The sequence below is a fragment of the Marmota monax genome, unplaced genomic scaffold (assembly GCF_021218885.2).
Source record: "Marmota monax isolate L192 unplaced genomic scaffold, Marmota_monax_Labrador192_F-V1.1 WCK01_AAM20220418_F8-fsc00014, whole genome shotgun sequence".
NCBI lineage: Eukaryota > Metazoa > Chordata > Mammalia > Rodentia > Sciuridae > Marmota > Marmota monax.
The window spans coordinates 14,135,892-14,154,913 of NW_026695222.1; the positions used below are offsets into that span (position 1 = coordinate 14,135,892).

Consider the following 19,022-nt stretch of genomic DNA (forward strand, 5'->3'; position numbering starts at 1 on the left):
GCTCAGGCCTGGCTCTCAGCCGCTCTGCGCCCTGCCACCCACCCTGGCCAGTAGCTCCACCTGTGCTGGGATTCCCACACGGTGCCCGGCGGGCCACCCGGGTGCCATGTGGAGGTGGAGACCTTAACCGCAGTCCTTCCTGCAGGAGCCCAGGCCCTGTGTGGGAAAGAGACGGGCTGCATCTCATCTGATTTTTATTGTCCATCTCCCTTGCAAAGCTTGGGGTCTCCGAGCCCAGGGGCGGTCCCTGGTGGAGGCCATCAGGAACTCCCCCTGTCTGGCATGGCCCTCGGGGGCAGCGCCCACTGTGGCCACATAGCTGGCTGGCGTCATTGGCAGTGGGAAGGTCGGCGGGGTGAGGAGGTCCCTGGGGAGCTCTACTCTCCCCAGCCTGGGTGGACGGGTCACCCTGCCTTCCCTTCCGACTTCAGACCCCCCTGAGGAGCTCAAAGGCCTGCAGGGGATAGAACCTCACCCCCGCTGGAGACCGGAGCCTGCCTCGCCCTGCTTCCCTGGCATCCAGAGGCCTGGAAAACCATGGCTGGGGTTCCCACTGACCCAGGGGCTCAGGGGCTCAGGCTGAGACCTGGAGAGATGAGCGCGCGGTGCTTCCCCACCTGGGCACGAAGCTGGTCACACTGAAGGCCATGGCTGAAGGCCTTTCGTGCTGGGGGTCTTGGGCCTCGGTCCACATTGGGCAGAGAGAGGTGACAGCTGGCACCTCCTGATGCCGCTGGGGAAACTGAGGCACCGAGGGTGACCCCTCAAGGTGACACCGTGAAGCAGCACAGGCGAGGACATGCGGGGCCATCACTGGGCCATCACCTGCCCTTGGCCCAGGGGTTTCTGGGTCTTGCAGAAGCAGAGCCCTGTCCACCTGCTCCCACTGAGCTGACCTGGCTCCAGAGATTAACGGGATTAGCCACATCCTGGGCTGGAGCTGGGTTTATCAGAGGCGCCACTCCGGGGCCTTGCCGGTGACTTGGCGCTCTGCACCTCCGGTTCTGTCTGGGCCGCCAGGGCGAGCCGGCACCCCCCTGGCCGGCTGCCCATTCCTGCTGTGGGCCTGGTCGGGGGTGTCCTGGGTGACAGACAAGTGGCCAGCCTGTTCCCTGTGGACCTGGGATGGGGTGGCAGAGGGGGGCCCAGGTCCATGTCTGTCTGCGTTGGAAACAAAGCCCCCCTTGGCTGGACCAGGCCCTGGCTCCCTGCAGGGTTGGGCAGGGCTCTCTGTGGGACTCGGGTAGGGCTGTCCCTCAGCCTTGCCACCTTGCCTGTGCAGAGGGGCTTTTCAAGGGCACTGCGAACTGTGTTGCTCCCCGGGGGACCGTGGCCCTGGGGGATGGGAGGGCCTGAGGGGGGCAGGCAGAGGGGAACCGATTGTGAAGAGAGGGACCTGACGTTTGGGCAGGGCCTGGCCGCACCCAGCGGCTCCCCTCAGGTGAAGAACAAGACTCCTGTTCACGGAGCACCTGGAATCCATCCCCTCTCTTTCCGGCTCCACTACTTGATCCCATTCCGCTTTGGCTAGCTTGCTCCATTCCCAGGCCCTGCTTAGGGAAGTGTCATTCCCTCCTTGGGACTGGACCTCCTGTCGCCTGCCTGGGCCAGAGGTCAGTTGTTCCCTCGGTGATCACTTACCTAACACCTACTCTGCATCATGTTATGTGCTGGGAATTTCACGGTGGTGGACACCGTGTCTAGCACTCATGCTCTCGAGGAAACGATCACTAGAACAGGTGGCCTCAGCTCTGGCGAAGACTACAGACCAATATGAGTGGCTGAAGTCTGGGGAATAGGAGGAACTAAGAACTAAGGCCCAGAGAGGGTGTACGTCCTTTCGATATCACACAGAAAATTGTTCAGAGGATGTTGAAACACTCTCCTCTGCCACCTTACCTAACAGATGTCATCCTGTCTTTGTTGCAGAGATGGGGAGACCAGGGGTGGGATCAATTTGAAACCAGAGAGAGAAAACCAGACTGCCTGGGTTTGGGTCCAGGTGCTACCACTTGCTGGCGGAGACCTCCACCAGTCACTTGGCTGCTCAGAGGCTTCTGTGTCCTGCCGGGGCTGTTGTAATGTGCGGGCGCCCAGCGTGGGATCAGGAATTGCACACCGTGGCCTCAGACCTCAGTGCTGGGCCCCTCTCCCTCTACAGGGCCCAAAGACATGCAGACTGGGGCGCGGGCTACAGAATAAACTTTACTCTCTCTCAGGGCAGGAGTCCTAGTTAGGAGTCTCTTTGGGCAGGGTCACAGAGCCATGCACGCGCACTCGGTACAGGCAGGTGAAGCGAGGGTTCCCCCAGTTGCTTGAGATCTTCACCTTGACAGCACCAAAAGCTCGAGGTGGATGGTTCTGGAAAACAGAATCAGACATGGGGCAGCTCACCGTGGCAGAGTGGAAAGAGAGCCTCCCATATCTCAGGTGAGAGACTGAGACTCAGAGAGGGAAATGGTGTATCCCAAGGCCACACAGCAAGTCAGTACTTAGGGGCCAGGATAGAAGGTGCTGAGACCAGCAGAACCAACCTAGAGTGGCTGGGAAATGCCCCAGCCGCAGGCTCCTGGCAGCATGTTTGCCATAGGCCTGGGCAAGCCCATTTCCCCTTCTGAAGGATGGGAGTGGTACTGGCTGTGCCCCAGGATTGGAGCCAGGATTGTGGGGAACTGAGCTCTTGGGACGAGGGCGCTGAGCAGCACCCCACACGCTGCTCTCATGGAGGGCGAGGCCTGTGTTTATCCTGCTTCCTGCCCAGGGCACAAAGCTGGAGAGGCTCGGCCCTCAGGCTCTCACTGTTGGGTTTCAGTCTCTCAGGGAATTACAGGGGTCGGGGACACTGAGGCCAGGAAAGCAGGGAAATCCCAGGACCACACAGCATTTGTATCTGGGCCGGTGTTGGCTGGATTCCAAGCCTGGACACTCGCCCTGTCCGGCCCCCTGGTGATTCCAGAGGCGCCTGTCTGCTTCTGTTCCCAGCCCTCCCCTCCAGCCTCCATTCCCTCCCAGGCTGGGAACAGGTGCTGATGGGGGCGGGGCTCCCCGGGCGAGGGCTCTCCAACTCTGGAGCCAGCAAACCCCACCTGCTGGGTTCTGGGGAACCCCGGGGGAAATGCAGCCAGCCATCCCTGGGGGGTCAGGCCAGCGGCCGGGTGGGTCCCCCCGTCCCACTCCGGGCCCTGCTGCCGCTCCCTGAGCCTCAGCTGCCCAGCCTGTCCAGTGGGTCAGTAGTGGCTGAGCACCTCACGGGGACGCAGGGGGATGACGTGTGGCCCCTGGGCGATCCCCATTGCAGGGCTTTGCTCAGGTACCTGGAGGTGGAACATCTGGATGGTGTTTTCTGGCTGGAACTGGAAGGCTCCCAGGAATACCTCCTCCCTGGGGGAGCTCTCCATGCCCTGGGGGCAGAACCCAGAGCCGTCAGACAGGGGCCTTGGGGGTGCTCCCCTCCAGCCTGGGCGTGCGCCCCTCCCAGACCGGAGCTTTCCAGGGCAGCACAGGTGACAGCAGGAGAGAGCCAGGGCCTGGGAGGCAGAGGCCGAGGGCCAGCTGCTGACCGTGCCACTGGCCCCAGGGCCTGGGGCGTTTCCCGACCCTTCTCTGGACCCCATTTGGATGAGCAGTTCCTGATAATTCTCTGGACCTTCTCAACAAAATGGGGGCACAGTGGTCTCTGAAGGCTATGGTGGCTCTGAAAAGCCGGTGGAAATCGAGGAGCTGGGACGTCTGCCCTCGGAGGCGAGCTCTGACCCCCCAGCCCCCCTGAGCCTCCCCAGCCCCCCCGCGCCTCCAGATGTGCAGACCCGGAGCACCCCCACCTCGCCAGGCTGTCCCTTCAGCTCGGCCTCGCCCCTCGCAGGGGCGTGCTCACGTAGATGACGAAGTCCTTGGGGGCCGTGTCCACGCTGCCGGACAGCGAGATGGATTTGGGGATGTGCTGCAGGGTGATGTTGAACAGGTAGACCTTCTGGGCCAGCCGGATGGTCACCTGGCCACGGTCACCTGTGAAGGCCCAGCAGTTGCCAGGTGTCATGTTGGGCTAGAAGAGGCAGGTAATGGGGTTACGCTGAGTGGGCGGCAGAGGCTTCCTCACTCTACAACTAGGCACAGTTACTATCCCTGTTTGACAGATGTGGAAACCGGGCAGCAGAGCAGGGAAATGACTGGCCAGGACCATGCAGAGCTGGGAGTGCAGCCTGGGCAATTTGATCCTGGACCACTTGCTTTTAACCACTACCATCTTCTATCCTATGAAGAGGAAACAGGCTCAGAGAGGGAGAGCATTTCAGCTGAAATCACACAGCGAAGGCATTCATTCAGCAGCTTTTCAGTGTGGCCAGCTCTGAAGTGGAACAGTAGATGCTGAGACGGGGATGGGACAGGGACTGTGGAGTCAGGGAAGGCCTCTTGAGGAGCTGGGACCAAGGGGGGTCAGGAGCAATCGGGGAAAGTGAGTTGAGGGACAGCCACAGCTCTGAGGGCCACAGGAACTAGCTGCAGGGAGCGGCTTAAGCTGGAGAGGGCAGAAGGCCTGAGGGCAGGATCTCTCCAGCCTCCGAGGGTCTGGTCTGTCACCTTGCTTCCTCCCTGGAAGGCCCCTAACACCTGCTCTGCCTGAGGAACCCTGCTCACCCGTGGCTACCTCCTCCAGGAGGCCCGCTGTCCCTGCAAGGCCATTGCCCCAGCCTGGTCTCAAGCACTGACATCTCTGGGCTCCTTGAGGGACCCATGGAAAAGTCACCATGGCCTTGGCACCACCCAAGGCTGGCCACGGGGACGGGATGCTCAGCCGGGGGTTGCTAATGGAGCTGTGCTTGCTCTGTGACCCAGCAAGCCCCTGCCCTCTCCGGGGCAGTCTCCTCATCCAGGGGCTGTGGCGCAGGGGGCCGAAGCTGGGTGGACTCTGGCTCTGCCCTTCACTAGAGGCCAGCTGTGGGCCTGCAGCGACGAGCTGGCTCTTTGAGCCTTGGTGGCCTTGAGGGTTCTCAGACCCTGAAGTCTCAAGGGCGGGGTGGGGGACTTTCCAGTGCCCTGCTCCTACAGCAGCCCCTGGGGCCCTGTTCTCTGTTCTTGCTGCCTGCCTCCCCCGCCCCCACCTCTAACCCCGCCCCCAACTTTAACCCCGCCCCACCTCTAGCCCCGCCCCAGGTCCCGCTGCCCTTGCTTCCACAGCCCAGCCTCTGCAGCCAGCCTCTATCCTAGGACCCTGCCTCTGACCAAACCCGTCCCTCGCCCCTTGTCGCCTGCCTCGAGAATCACGTCTGGGGGCTGCGCGTAGTTCCACAGCCGGATCCAGTTCCAGCAGGAGCGAGCCTTTTCGTAGTTGTAGGTGGCTGAGGTGTGCTCGAAGTCTATGCTGGCCCCTGTGCGGACGGACGGATGTCCGGGCGAGGATCAGATTCAGCCTGGGGAGGGCACTCGCCGTGTGCCGGAGCCCCTGGGAGGCCTCACCGCGCCCTCTCTGGACCTCAGTGCTCTCTTCTGGGCAGTGGGTCTGACAGTAACCATAAAGGCCGCCAAAGAGCGCCCACCCCAGGTCCACTGGCAGCGGTAATGAGCCAGGGCTTTCCCCACCAGCCTGGGGGAGACGTGCGCACTATGTCTGGCAGCCCTGTTGTGCTATTGTGGCTGGTTTTACACCCATTGTACAGAGTAGAGAGGGGAAGTTCTGGCTCTGAGAGGGTGAATGGAACCCAGAGTCGCTCAGGGGTCGGGGCAGACGCCCTGTGACCCCCATGTTTCACTGAGGTTAGGGTGCCCTCCCGGGCCCCTCTTTTGGCCTCCCTCACCAGGAGACCCTTGCTCACTCATGCTAACCTCCTCCCCTGGGGCATCTGGAAGGCTTTTCCCTCCTCACAGGTCTGGACCCAGTGTCACTCTGCCCGCGGGGGTCCCCTCTATCCCTGCTCCCTGCTTCATTGCCCCTGAAGTCCTGAGTCCTGACTCACTGTTGGCCCACATTGGTTTATTTCTAGTCAGTGTGTCCCCACTCCTCAGGGATCACTTTGTCCTGTTGACCACTGTGTGGCAGCCCCAGGCTGAGGGAGGGGCAGGAGGGAGGGGCAGTGGAGGGGTCAGGCAGTGGAGAGCATCTGGATTCCTAGCCCCATCCCTGCTTCTGGCTCCATTAGACAAAATAAATTCTAGCAGGAAAACCAGCTGAGAACAGAGGTTAGCTCTGAGGAGGACTGTCCTCAAGCAGAGGGTGTATCACACCAGAACCAAAATCCAGGCATGGAAGGGTTTCTGCAGACGCTGAGGGGGGTGGAAGCGGGCAGGGGAGGCCGCTTACCTATAGACTTAAGGGCAAAGTCCGGCTTTTCAATGTAATCGCCTTGTATCATCTTCATTATTTTCTGGGTCATTCTTTGCTGAGAAGGCAGAAAACACAGGCTGTGCCTTGATGTGTCCTTACAGATCACAAGCCCCAGGGGTGTGTCCTCCACAGGTGACAGGTGCAACAGGAGACCCTCTTGGGGAACCTCTGATGGCCCAGCACAGGACTGCCCAGTCCCTGTACTGTGAAGGACGACCCAGTGACACAGAGCCCTGCCCCCTCCCCGAGGTTCACTTTGAGTGTCTGAGCTCACCATGACTGTGTCACAGAGGGGCCAAGAGTCTCACTGAGGGCAAGGACAGGGGCTCTGGAATCAGCAGGACCTGAGTGCTGTGGGGCCTTGGGCAATACTGTGCCTCTGAGACTTGAGACCCGTAAGACGGGGTGGTAATGGCGTCTCCCTCTCAGAGAGGATTAGAGAGGTCTAGAAAGACCCCGGTGTGTGCCAAGACTGGCCTCAGCCTCCTGCAGCAATCCTAGGAAGTGTGGACGGTCTTCCTCCCATTTTAAAGGTGAGAGTGTAGAGGCAAAAGGACTTTCACATGTGGCCCATTCTATTTCCAACCATGGCTGCAACCAGGTCTCCCATTCCACACTCAATGTGATGCTGACTTCTTCCCTTGAGAGGCAGATAAGCTCCCTCCCCATTAGTCTGGGCTGGTGACTGTGGCAGAAGTGATGCTCAGTCCTAAAAGTCACTAGAACACTGACTGGTTTTCTAAAACCTCCACTCTTGGAAGCTGCCTCCATGTTGTGAGGAAGCCCAGGCCGCATGAGGAGGTGCTTTGGTCAACAGCCTAACTCGGTTCCTAGCTGATGGCCAGCACCACTCTCCAGACTCTTCATCAAAGCCCCCTGTGTTGAGGTTTCCCAGCTGAGGCCCCAGGTGTTGTGGAGCAGAAACCAACCATCCTTGACCTGTCCTGACCTGCAGACTCTCTGACCATGATACAGTGGTTGTTTTACACTACTAATTCTTGGGATGCCTTGGGATGCAGCCATAGTGACTAAACAAGAGCCAGGCTGTTATGGGGTAGTGGTTATAATTCTGTTTTGTTGATTTGGAAACTGATGCTCAGATAGGTTGATGGCCTGCCTTAGGTTGCACAGCTCCAAAAGATAAAGTATCCCTAACTCTTACTTTGTTTGCTGGGCAAATGCTCATTTATTTCTTCTCAAAACTGGGTCACCAACTCCAAGAAATTTCCCTGATGGTCCCTGCCCTTTTTGGGCTCCAAGTCTGGTTAGGGGTCCACAGGTCCTGGGACTGCCTTGAAGGGAGGGATGGAATTTAGTTTATCACTATCCTTGAACCCCAGAATGGGACCAGGCATACAGTAGGTGCTTAATGATTATGTATTGATTAGTGTATGCCTTGGGCTTCTACCTTTGTTCCAAGGAAACAAGCATTTAAGGAACACTTACCCTATGACAGACATTATTCTAAGGATTACAGGAATTACCATGTTTAATCCATATACAACCCATTTTGTAGATGAGGAAACTGAGGCACAGAGAAGCTAAGGGAGGAGAGCAGTCACACAACTTACAGATGGTAAACATGGGATTCAAATCCAAGTACTTGACTCGAGAGCCAGTGCTCATATCCACCATGCTGACTGTCTCTCTGAGTCAGTGGTCCCTCTTCTACAACCCCCCGCCTGGCCCATCCCTGCCTCCCTCCCCCATGTAGAGAGGAAACTCCTGCAGGGGCCTCACTCCTGAGTGAGGAAGAGTGACACACTCTCTCCTCTGATTCCTGAGAGGCTTGGGGGAGAGGAAGGAGCCCCGGAAACCTGGAATTTGGGGGGAAGGGGTACTGGGGATTGAACCCAGGGCCTTGTGCTTGCAAGGCTGATGGCCAGCACCACTCTCCAGACCCTTCAAGCTGCAAGCGCTCTACCAACTGAGCTATAGCCCCAGACAGAAACCTGGGACTTTGAAACAACAAAAAGCACAGTCAAGCTTCAGGCAGCTTTGCTCGATCTCACACGGCAAAACCCCCATCTGTAAATTCTTAGAAACTTGGCTTCTAGGCAAAGAAAACTCACCAGATGTTTTGGTAGATAAGGCTGAAGCTACCTTATTAACTGTAGAACAAAGAGGCCCAGGAGGCGAGAAGAGAAAAGACAGTAGAGGACTTGTTCAGGAGTTGACATCCAAATAACAAAAGCTTAAAAGTGAGAATAGAGCCAGGCACGGTGGCACACACCTGTCATCTCAGCGCTCAGGAGGCTGAGGCAGGAGGATCCTGAGTTCAAAGCCAGCCTCAGCAACTTAGCCAGGCCCTGAGCAACTCAGTGAGACCCTGCCTCCAAATGAAAAATAAAAAAGGGCTGGGGGTGTGGCTCAGTGGTTGAGGACCCCTGGGTTCAATCCCCAAATTAAAAAAAAAAAAAGAATAGAGCAAACAGGACCAGGGAGGAGGTCACCAGTTTGATCACATGATTAAAGAACATTTCTTAGGATGGAAGGTGGTGAGTTTGTGGACTGAAAGCTTCCTCAGGGTGTCTGGCCCGTGGGCGTTTTTTCTTGAAGTTTTGGATGGAAGGTAAGACCTGGCCTGGTGTGGAGGGCCAGTGCCCACCACAGCAACTACTAGAAGAAGTCAGAGAGTTGAATGAATCATATTTCAAGGCCAATGTGAGCTAGGGACTAAAATTCCAGAGAGGGGAGAACCAGGCCCAGTTCTGCTGACAATTTTATTTTGACCCCTGGGGTCGTTTGACAATTCGGATCATGGACTAAGGATCAGGGCTTGGGCCAGACTCTGAACTACTCCTGGAGAAGGAGGAGCACTGAAGTTATAGTGGTCCCCCCTGGGCTAAGGGGATCAAATCAGGACAGAGGAAATGCACCCTCGGCCAGTCTCCCCCACAAAGTGTTCCCTGGACTCCAAGACTACAGGAGACCAGGAGCTGCTTCCAAGGCTCTGGAAGGCAGAATTAAACTTCCTGTCTTCTAAAGCTTAGGAAATAAAATGGTGTGTGTGGGGGGGGAGTGCACAAAATAAAACAAGTGAGAGACTAAAGCCGTAGGACCGTGGTTCTCTGTGGTTGGCATCAGCGTCCCCTGGCTTGATTCCCGTCCTCAGACTTCAGCTCCAACCGGTCTGGGTGGGGCCCATTCATTGGAATGTCTGACATTTCCCCAGGTAACGGTGCAGTGTGGTCCTCTGAGACCCACTGCCCTAGAAGGAGCAGTGAGTCAGCCCAGAGTACCCTAGCTGCCCTTCTCGAGGCACTGAACTAGTCTGGGCACCATTAGAAGGTGGGAATTCAAGTATGCCCCTGGAAGAGGAGGTGCCATTGGGCCAGAGATTTTATACTGATTCAGGGCTAGAAGGAAAAAGGAGAATTGAGAGCCCTCAGATCGATGGTCAGTCTTCCCCATTAAACACTTGCCAAATATTTGAAACTGCCTGGGCAGCTTTCCAAAGAGCTAACCTGAAAATATCTGAATAAATCTCTTAAATTTGCAATCTGGGTCAGTCTGAACCAGCTCAGTGTGTGTCTAGAAAGAAGGGATCATATCCTCCTCCAAAGAAAAGGGAACTGTACTGGTAGAAGTCTTAAAGTACTTGAAGCAATAGAGTTCTTTTATATCCCATGACCAGAAAACACTAAAAATATAAAAATGTATAAAAATTTTCATACACAAAAATAGACACTAAGAGTCAAGATTGTATGGCTGATATCCAAGAGAAAAAAACAGAAAACAGAAGAAGGCCAAAGATAATCCAGATGTTGGAGTCAGCAGACAAAGATTTGAAAGATAACCATGACTGATGAGTTAAATAAAATAAAGGAAAAGATGTACAACATAAATGAAATGATGGAGAATTTTACTGTAGAGTTAAAGTCTATGAAAAAGAGTTAAATGTGCATTGTATAACTAAATAATGCAATATATGAAATAATAGTAGATTTCTCAGGCAGAATACAGAATTATTAGTGAAACTGAAGAAATTAAAAAAAACAATATCAAAACATGGAGAAAAAGAATTTTTTTTAAAAAAAAGTGAATCAGGTGATAGCATAGGAATTACATAAAACACACTCTAAAGGTCTAGCATAGTAATCAGAATTCAAGAGAGGAGTGATGATGGGGAAGATCAATATTTTAAGAGAGAAAGGCTAAGCATTTTTTAAAACTATTGAAAAATATCAATATATAGATTTAAAAAATATAGGAAATCCCCAAGCTGGTTATATATAGACTATGAGGGGCTGGGATTGTGGCTCAGTGGTGAAGCACTTGTCTTGCACATGGGAGGCACTGGATCCTCAGTACCACATAAAAATAAAATAAAGGTATTGTGTCCATCTACAACTAAAAACATTTTTTAAAAAAGAATGTTAGACACAAAAAGAATATCCTATAAACTCCCAGGAGTAACAAATGGATTAAACCCAAAGGGTCAATAATCAGAGTGGCATAATAATTCTCAACAGCAACAATACAAATGAGAATACAGTGGTAGACCTCCTTCAGAGTTCTCAGGAGAAAATTTCCTTTCTAGAATTCTATACCCAGCCAAACTACCAATCAAGTGCAAGGGTAGAATAAAGGTGTTTTTAAATATGTAAGTTCTAAGTTCTTTTGCTCTTTTCTCAGTAGTTACTTGGGGATGTGCTCCATTAAAATGAGGGATAAAACCAAGAAAGGAGAAAACTCAGGATATAAAAAAGAGGGCATCAAAGAAGTTAGGTGTCTGGGGGCAGAATGAGTGGCATCTCACCTCATCTGACATGGCCTCCATTTCTTGGAGTCTGGCAATGAGCTGGTTCATGCTGCCTCGGAGGTCCTGGATTTCCCCAGTGTGATGTCGCACCTTCTCCTGGTACATCCTTAACAGGAAGGAGTGAAGCAAGAAGTGACTGCCTTGTAATGCTGCTATTGTGGCCTCAAGTTCTCTCTTTGCTAGTCAGCTCTCAAAGAACTAGCTTCATCATCTTCTCCTCTCTTGGGCCCATTCCTGGTTCACCCAGAGGTTAAACACTATCCATTCTCTTCTTTCTTCTTGGAATATGCTTAAGACCAGTTCATTCTTTCCAAATATTTCTGAGAATTTTGTTTGCAGTTAAGAATGCTGCTACCAGGTGGTGACTTGTTCATTAAAATCTCTTGACTACCATTTACTGATCACTGACTGTGGACCAGGAACTATGCAGATTTTCTTTAATACCCATAATTCCCCAGGGCAAGGTGGAGTACTCTGCCTCATCTCACACATGAGGTGTTAAAAGCTCAGTGAGAGGAAGTTTCTTTGGCATCAGGCCAGACAGGTAAAACTCATGAGAGCTAGGACTGAAGTCCAGGTTTGTCTGTGAGCTCATGTTCCTAGCCAATATACCCCAGAGTCTTCCTATACCTGTATTTTTTGTTTTTACATGATAGGACTTACCAGCAGATTCCTCTTACCTCAAACTCTGCAATGGACTATTTATGCTGTCATCCTGGAGGAGTGTTGAAGAAAGCAGAAATCCCCTTCAGTTGGCCTGAGAGAGCTCCCTCCATCCATTCTCCAAAACCACAAGTGCATCCACTCATCCACCTTCCCATGTAGGCTTCCATCCATTCACCCACCTACCATCTCTCCAAACTCGAAACTCCAGTTTACTCTTAGTTTTATCCATCCATCCTCATCCATCACCTTTCCTCACCCTTCAACCCTTCCGTCTCCCCAAGCTCCCTGTCCATCCCCCTCCCATCCGTCCACCCTACCCCATATATCCTCCTCTCATCCATCCATCTCCCCACTTACCTATCTATCCCACCTGCCCATTCTCCCTTTTATATGTTCCTCTGCTGTTTCTCCCAGCCCTACCTCCATTACGTCCAACGTCCGTCCATCCATCCATCCATCCATCCATCCACCTTCCTATCCCTTCTCCCTCTATTCAGGCTCCCATCTGACCATCAGTCATTCAACATTGAGCGTGGCAGCCCTTTTCCCTGCACTGAGCTGGAATTGCCCAGAGGTGTCACACCGCCCTCTCTCCTTCCTCCAAGTTGCTGCAGCAGAGCTGGGGAGACAGTCAGGAGTGTAGGACATTGTGGGAGAAAGGAAGGGGCTGGGACCACCTCTGCCTGGTTGTTCCTGGAGGGAGCGACATGTTGGGAATCTTGAAGAAGGTGAAAGGGTTCATAAGGGAGAGGAGAAGAGATAGGCCTCTGGGGTTCCCGGTCCCTGCAGGTGTTGCGAGACGTCCTTGAACAGGGAGCTCCAGTCACCTTTCCCCTCTTCTTTCCTCCCCAGAAACCACAAAGCAAAGGGGTATCGTTGTCTCATTTAAGCAGAAAAGAACAAACTGTTGAGTAGAAAGAGGGTCTTCCCCCTTCCCACTGCCTCGCTTTATTGGGAGCCTTGAGAAAGGAGAGATGAGTCATCTCGGGGGTGACAGGAGAGCCATCCTGGTGGAGGGACTATTGCATGTGGTCTTTGAAAGTCACAGGTAGCAGGAGAGATGGGTCCTAGATGGGTGGCGTGATCAAGGCAGAGATTTGGTTTGGAATAAAGCAGCAACTTGACAGGGTCCAGATTTGGTGAGAGCAAGAGGAGCTACGGAGGGACAATTAGCTGCCCGAGGGGAGACTAGTCAGCTGTGGGCTGGACGAGGGGAGACTAGTCAGCTGTGGGCTGGACGAGGGGAGACGACTAGTCAGCTGTGGGCTGGACGAGGGGAGACGACTAGTCAGCTGTGGGCTGGACGGGGGGAGACTAGTCAGCTGTGGGCTGGACGAGGGCGCACTCACCTGCCAGACTTCCATTTTTGATGGTAAATGCATAGAAAACATCCAGAATCCTGCAGGGCCATGAGAACAAGAATCAGCTGCTTAACATAGAAGGTCAAGAGCGAGCCTCTGCTCTGGAGTCAGAGCCCAGCCCTGCCACTCGCTAGCATTGCACAACTTTGGGAGAAATGACTTAATTCCTCTATGCCTCAGTTTCCTCCTCTGCCAAATGGCAATAACATAAAATCCACTTCATGTGCAAATGAAATCACATGCAATGTATGTTACATAAACTACCTGGTACCTGTCTCACACTCCCATCCCGACCTTGCTGGGGAGGATTAGTACAGAGAAGAAGGCAGGTGGTTTCTTCTGCATTTCATGATCTCCAGATCATTTCATGATCTGCATTTCATGAGGCTGAAACCTCACCATTTCAGCAGTTGTTTAAAAGCCTTTAAAACCTATTTGTTATTATTGACAAAATACTTTTTTTTTTTGGAGTGAGGGATCAAACGCAGGGGTGCTTAACCACAGAGCCATATCCCCAGTCCTTTTGACATTTTTTAAAATTTTGAGACAGGACCTCGCTAAGTTGCTGGGGTTGGTTTTGAACTTGTGATTTCCCTGACTCTGCCTCCCAAGAGGCAGGGATTCGAGGTGTGGACCACCACACCCAGCTTGATACACCACTTAACAAACTAGGAACGGAAGAGAACCTCCTCAGTGTAACAGAAACCCACAGCTAACATCCTATCGGTGGCGCTGGATGGAAGCTTTCCCACTAAAATCGAGACGTAAAGCCCTCACAGTTGCGGTCAACTGATTTTCACAAGGGCGTGGAGACATTCAGTAAGACTAAAATAGTCTTCTCAATAAATGGTTCTGGAACAACCATGTATCCATATTCAGAAGCATGACACTTTGTGGTTTCCAGAGCTCTTCTTGGCTTTCAAAAATTTTTCTTGGACATCATTTCACTGAACCCTCATTAGACAGGTGGGTACGCTGAGTCGTGTGCAGGGGACACGTGTGGCCAGGTGTCGCAGAACAGTGCTAGACCCCTGCTCTCCTCTCCCAGCAGGGGCCAGAGCCTGGGGACACCACCTGCCCGGGGTCTGCAGACCCACCGAAAACGCAGAGGACCAGCACGCCCGTCTTCTCCATGAGCTTCTGGAAGAACAGCCTGCACCTGGAGGCCAGGGGAGCCAGAGTCAAGGGGCCTCCTCCTCGGTCCTGGCCACCAGCGTGGTTTGCCCCCCCTCCCTCCCTGATGAATGAGGCCTCCGCTGGGACCTCCAGGGTCCCCCACACTCCCCGCCGAGCGCTGGTTGTGTCTGTCCTTGTCTCCAGGCTGGAGCTCACGAGGGGTGGGCCGAGGCTGGGACCAGGACAGGCATCAGACTTCACATGAATGGAGGAGGCCGAGCGTCAAGCCCAGGACCCAGCCCTCTGTCCCCAAGCTGGGTGCCAACGAGGGGAGCTTAGAAAAGAAGGGGCAGGGGTCCAGGGGCAGCCGCTGCGGAGGGAGGCTGAGGAGCCCTGGGGGGCCCTGGGGCCAGCTTGGGGTCCCTGGTCTACACTGCTACCAGAGGGACGCCTAAGCCAAAGACGGGCTGCCTGCCCGCCCGGCCCTGCCGCTCACCGGCAGGTGTTGAAGAGGACCTTCTGGGCCTGGGTCCTCAGGAAGTAGGCCAGGCAGGCGATCCAGGCTGCAGGGGAGACGACGGAGCGTGAGTCCTTGGGCCTCATCCCTGTCCCACAGCGGGTCCTGGGGCTGTGGGGGCACCTTGGAGCTGGGCGGCCTTCTTCTTATTTATTTTTTCTGTGGTGCTGAGGCTCGAGCCCAAGGCCTCACGCATGGGAGGCAAGGCCCCTGGCTGAGCCCAGCCCCAGCCCTGGGAGGCCCCCTGGACTCGCTGGTCAAGCCCAGGACAGGCCCTGGCCTGGCCGATGGGACGTGCCAGGCTGGTGCCCGCTGGGTCCTGCAGGTGAGCGCTGCTGTGGCCCTAAGGGCTGGAATGTGCTGATGCCCAGGTCCAGAACCTGGGAGCCTGGGACCGGAGGGGCCTTGCTGGGTTCCTCTGGGGAAGCTCAGCGTGGGGCCGGCAGAAACAGGGGTGCAAAAGGGTGGGGGGGGAGAATGGAGGAGGGAATGGCCGCTGGACTTGGAAAATGAGTGGACTGGAAGATGAGAGAGGCTGTCGGCTGGAGGGGGTGACTCCGCGGGAGCCGGGCCGGGCTGGGGCCCAGCAGAGGAGGGCTGGCGGGCAGCCCTTCACCGGCCAGTGTCCTGCCGACCTCCACTTCCATCCATCAGAGGGGTCCTGGCTGGGATCACCCCGGTGGAGCTTAACCTGCGGCTCCTGCAAACTCAGGGCCTCCCCCTCCCCAGCTTAGCGGGGCCCGACCCTCCCGGGCCCAGGGGGTGGCCGAGGGGACTCTGCAGACCATACGCACACAGATATCCCAGCAGGAACTGAGTCAGGCTGATGGCCGGGGCATTGATGCGGGCGGGCAACGGGAAGCTGTCATCTGCAGGGAGCGATGGGCGGTCAGGTCACTGCCTTTGAGACGTGGACTGGTGGAGACCTGGGGGGCACTCAGGGCTTGGAGTGAGCGTCCCTGCCCCTCTGCCTCCACCTCTTGCTGTGTGACAGTGGATTTCCTGCTAAACATCTCTGAGCCTCAGCCCCTCAACGGCCCCCTCCCGCTCCCCTCTCTGCTCACTCCTGCTTGGTGAGGGGTCCATCGCCATCCTGCTGGTGTTCCGGGGTCGCGGGTTGCATCTGGGGACGACAAGGTTCACAGTCGCGGTTTACAACACAAGCCAGTGACGCCACCGCATCCCAGATTGAGAAACTGAGTGACAGAGAAGTTTGCCAAGACCACCAGGCTGGGAACAGGGACAGATCAGGGTCTGGCTGACCCCAAATCCAGGTGTCTTTTAAGGCAAGGACTGTGGTTGGTGTGGCCATTGCAGGTGACCATCACCCCCAATCCACCCACTCCTCTTGGTGGCAGAAGCCTGATTTGGGTAAAGGTTTCCTCATCGCTGAGTTGAGACCCACAGGGAGCAGTGACCGCTCTCCTTCCCCCTAAGTAGTCATGTTTCTGCCCCCCACGGAGGGCTGTGGTGGCCACACTGTGACGGAGAGAGATGACTAAAAGGAAGACCCATGTGACAGCCGGAACCTGGTCTCCGGAGGCAGCACCACTGCAGAATCCAGGGACTCTGGAGCCACAGTCAGGAGCCCTTGGTAGGTGAGATGAGAACCTTTCATTTCCTCAGGCAGTGGTCCCCCAACATTCTCTCATTGTCCCCCCTTTGAGTTTATATTTATTTCTTGAGAAATTACATATACACCTGCTACAGCTTGGATGTTGAATGTCCCCCAAAGGCTCCTGTGTTAAAGGTTTGGGTCCCCAAATGGCCCTAGGGGAAGACAATGTGGACCTTAGGAGGTGGGGCCTCGTGGGAGGTCCTTAGGTTGTTGGGGGCGTGTCCTTGGAGAGAACTGTGGGACCCCAGTCTTCCCTTCTTTCCTTCCTGGCTTCTTAGGTGGGTGATTTTCTTCCCCCATGTACTCTCACCATGATGCAGTGCCACCCCAAACAGGGGGGCCACTTGATCATGGACCAGAACCTCCAAAACCATGAAATATACCTTTTCTCTTGATAACTTAATTATCTCAGGCATTTTATTATAGTGGTAGAAAGCTCACATAATTCCCAATTATGCCAACATACACTTACCCTTCCTCAATGTACAGATTCATTTATACATTCCTGGGGAATATATAGCACAGGGGGGTGACTAGCTTCACAACTTACTGTAGACCTTAAAATAACTAGAAGAGAGGAGTTTGAAACTTCCCAATACAAAGAAATGCTCATTACCCTGATCTGATCATTATAGAGGATAGCATGTACCAACTTATCACTTTGCACCCATAGACACAATTATTATGTGTTAATTAAATCAAGGAGGATGAGCTAAAAATACTCATGCAACATCAACGATTTCTTCCTTCACCTCCATGGCTTTTTTGTAAACCCTGGTGGGATACATACACACCCTGTTCTGGGACCCAGAAGTGGGTATCCTTTTGAATGTTGGAATTCCTGTCACCTGCAGCTAGAGGCCTCCTGGCAGATAGAGGGCAGAGATACGTGTTTCCTGGTTCAGTGTCTGCCTCCCTCACAGACTAGCTCCATGATAGCAGGGAGCACGTGGGGCTGGTTCAACATGGTGCCCCCGTCCTCTGCACGGTGCCTGGCAAAGAGTAGGTGCTCAATAAACACATCCTGAAAGATGGCCACCTCCTTGCCAAGAGACTTTGGGAAAGCCACTGTCAACCTCTCATCAACTGTAAAGCACAGCCGGTTATGCCAGCTCCCCTCCCAGCAGGGGTGGAGGGGCTGCCTTTTGTCAGTTGTTAAAGGCTGAGCCAAGGGAGGGGCTGTTGTCCTCACCTCCTGGGCCTAACATTGGGGATCCCATCTTCGCATAGGGAACCTGGGTCCCCAGTGTTCCTTGACCGTGGCATCGATTCCCTTCTGTAGGGCTAATGGATGGTGGTGGGGATCTCTGGGAGTCAATGAGGAGGAACTAGCTGCTGCCACCACCTCAGAGTGTCCTCTGGAAGGTGCCATGTGGAATTTGCCAGGGTCAGGGAGAATTGTTGGCTCTATGACCTCACAGAGCAGGTGGGCAGGGAGGACACCCAGTCTCCAGCTTGGCCCCAGAACCTCCCCTCAGAAGAAGCCATTGTGACAATTTTCCATGTTTAAGATGGAGGAAATTGAAGGCATAAGGCAGTAAGGGCCGCTGGGTGCTGAAGGGCACATCTGTAACTTAGTGACTCAGGAGGCTGAGGCAGGAGGATGGCGAGTTTGAGGCCAGCCTGGGCAACTAAGTGAGACATTGTCTTAAAATAAAAATGAAAAAGGGTGGGGATATAGCTCAGTGGTAAATCTTTCCTGGGTTCAATCTCGAGTACCAAAAAGAACAGGGAAAAACAAAACAAAACAAAAACAAAAACATTGAGGGCCATGCTTGGTCTCGGGGTTGCATAGGGATGAGTTGAGTCTCCAAAAACTGGACCAGGTTTTCCTTGTTCCCAAACTCCTACCTGCCCCAAATTTTCTGATTTACCATTTTAGGTTGTACATGAATGTTTTCCGTACTGTTGAGCTTCTCACCAGTGGACATTTTGCATCACACAAAATACTATTATGTGGGTTATTTATTTAATGAAGGTCTACTATTTACTGGAAAAGATTAAAGGAAATGTCTGGCTACATGTTTTTCTGTTAACTCTGTAGAGAAGCTGACCATTTGAGCCAACTTTTTCTTCCAATAGACGCAGAGTCTCTGGTTTAATTCCTAGGTCCTTGATCCATTTTGAGTTAAGTTTTGTGCATGGTGAGAGATAGGGGGTTTAATTTCATTTTGCTGCATATGGATTTCCAGTTTTCCTAGCATCATTTGTTGAAGAGGCTATCTTTTCTCCAGTATACGTTCTTGGCGCCTTTGTCTAATGTAAGATAACTGTAATTAGGTGGGTTAGTCTCTATGTCCTCTATTCTGTACCATTGGTCTACCAGTCTATTTTGGTGCCAATACAATGCTGTTTTTGTTACTATTGCTCTGTAGTATAGTTTAAGGTCTGGTATAGTGATGCCACTTGCTTCACCTTTCTTGCTAAGCATTGCTTTAGCTACTCTGGGTCTCTCATTTTTTCCAGATGAATTTCATGACTGCCTTTTCTATTTCCATGAGGAATGTCATTGGGATTTTGATTGAAATTCCATTAACTCTGTATAGTGCTTTTGGTAGTGTGGTCATTTTGACAATATTAATTCTGCCTATCCAAGAACAAGGGAGATCTTTCCGTCTTCTAAGTTCTTCTCTATTTTCTTTAACATTCTGTAATTTTCA

General features: G+C 53.5%; 1 protein-coding gene across 1 annotated transcript; it reads right to left on the bottom strand.

Annotated features, from left to right (window-relative positions):
* Positions 1–2,229: 2,229 nt before the first annotated feature.
* Positions 2,230–17,628, bottom strand: Sun5 (Sad1 and UNC84 domain containing 5). Its single transcript, XM_046433965.1, has 13 exons — positions 17,555–17,628; positions 15,809–15,867; positions 15,539–15,613; positions 14,724–14,790; positions 14,209–14,270; positions 13,100–13,149; positions 11,765–11,799; positions 11,082–11,190; positions 6,296–6,374; positions 5,251–5,366; positions 3,875–4,042; positions 3,315–3,401; positions 2,230–2,361 (listed from the first exon to the last, which is right to left on the bottom strand). Exons 1-13 carry the CDS (start codon positions 17,626–17,628, stop codon positions 2,230–2,232), a joined length of 1,113 nt encoding a protein of 370 aa, XP_046289921.1.
* Between the last annotated feature and the right edge of the window lie 1,394 nt (positions 17,629–19,022).

What these genes read in the sequence shown, in the direction of transcription:
- Sun5 (XM_046433965.1), bottom strand. Translation starts at nt 17,628, where the DNA reads ATGCCACGGTCAAGGAACACTGGGGACCCAGGTTCCCTATGCGAAGAT. An exon ending in AGTCCATTGCAGAGTTTGAG is followed by an intron (nt 11,191 to 11,764) that starts GTAAGAGGAATC and finishes CTTCCTGTTAAG; the next exon opens with GATGTACCAGGAGAAGGTGC. An exon ending in CCCCAGACGTGATTCTCGAG is followed by an intron (nt 4,043 to 5,250) that starts GCAGGCGACAAG and finishes TGCCTCTTCTAG; the next exon opens with CCCAACATGACACCTGGCAA.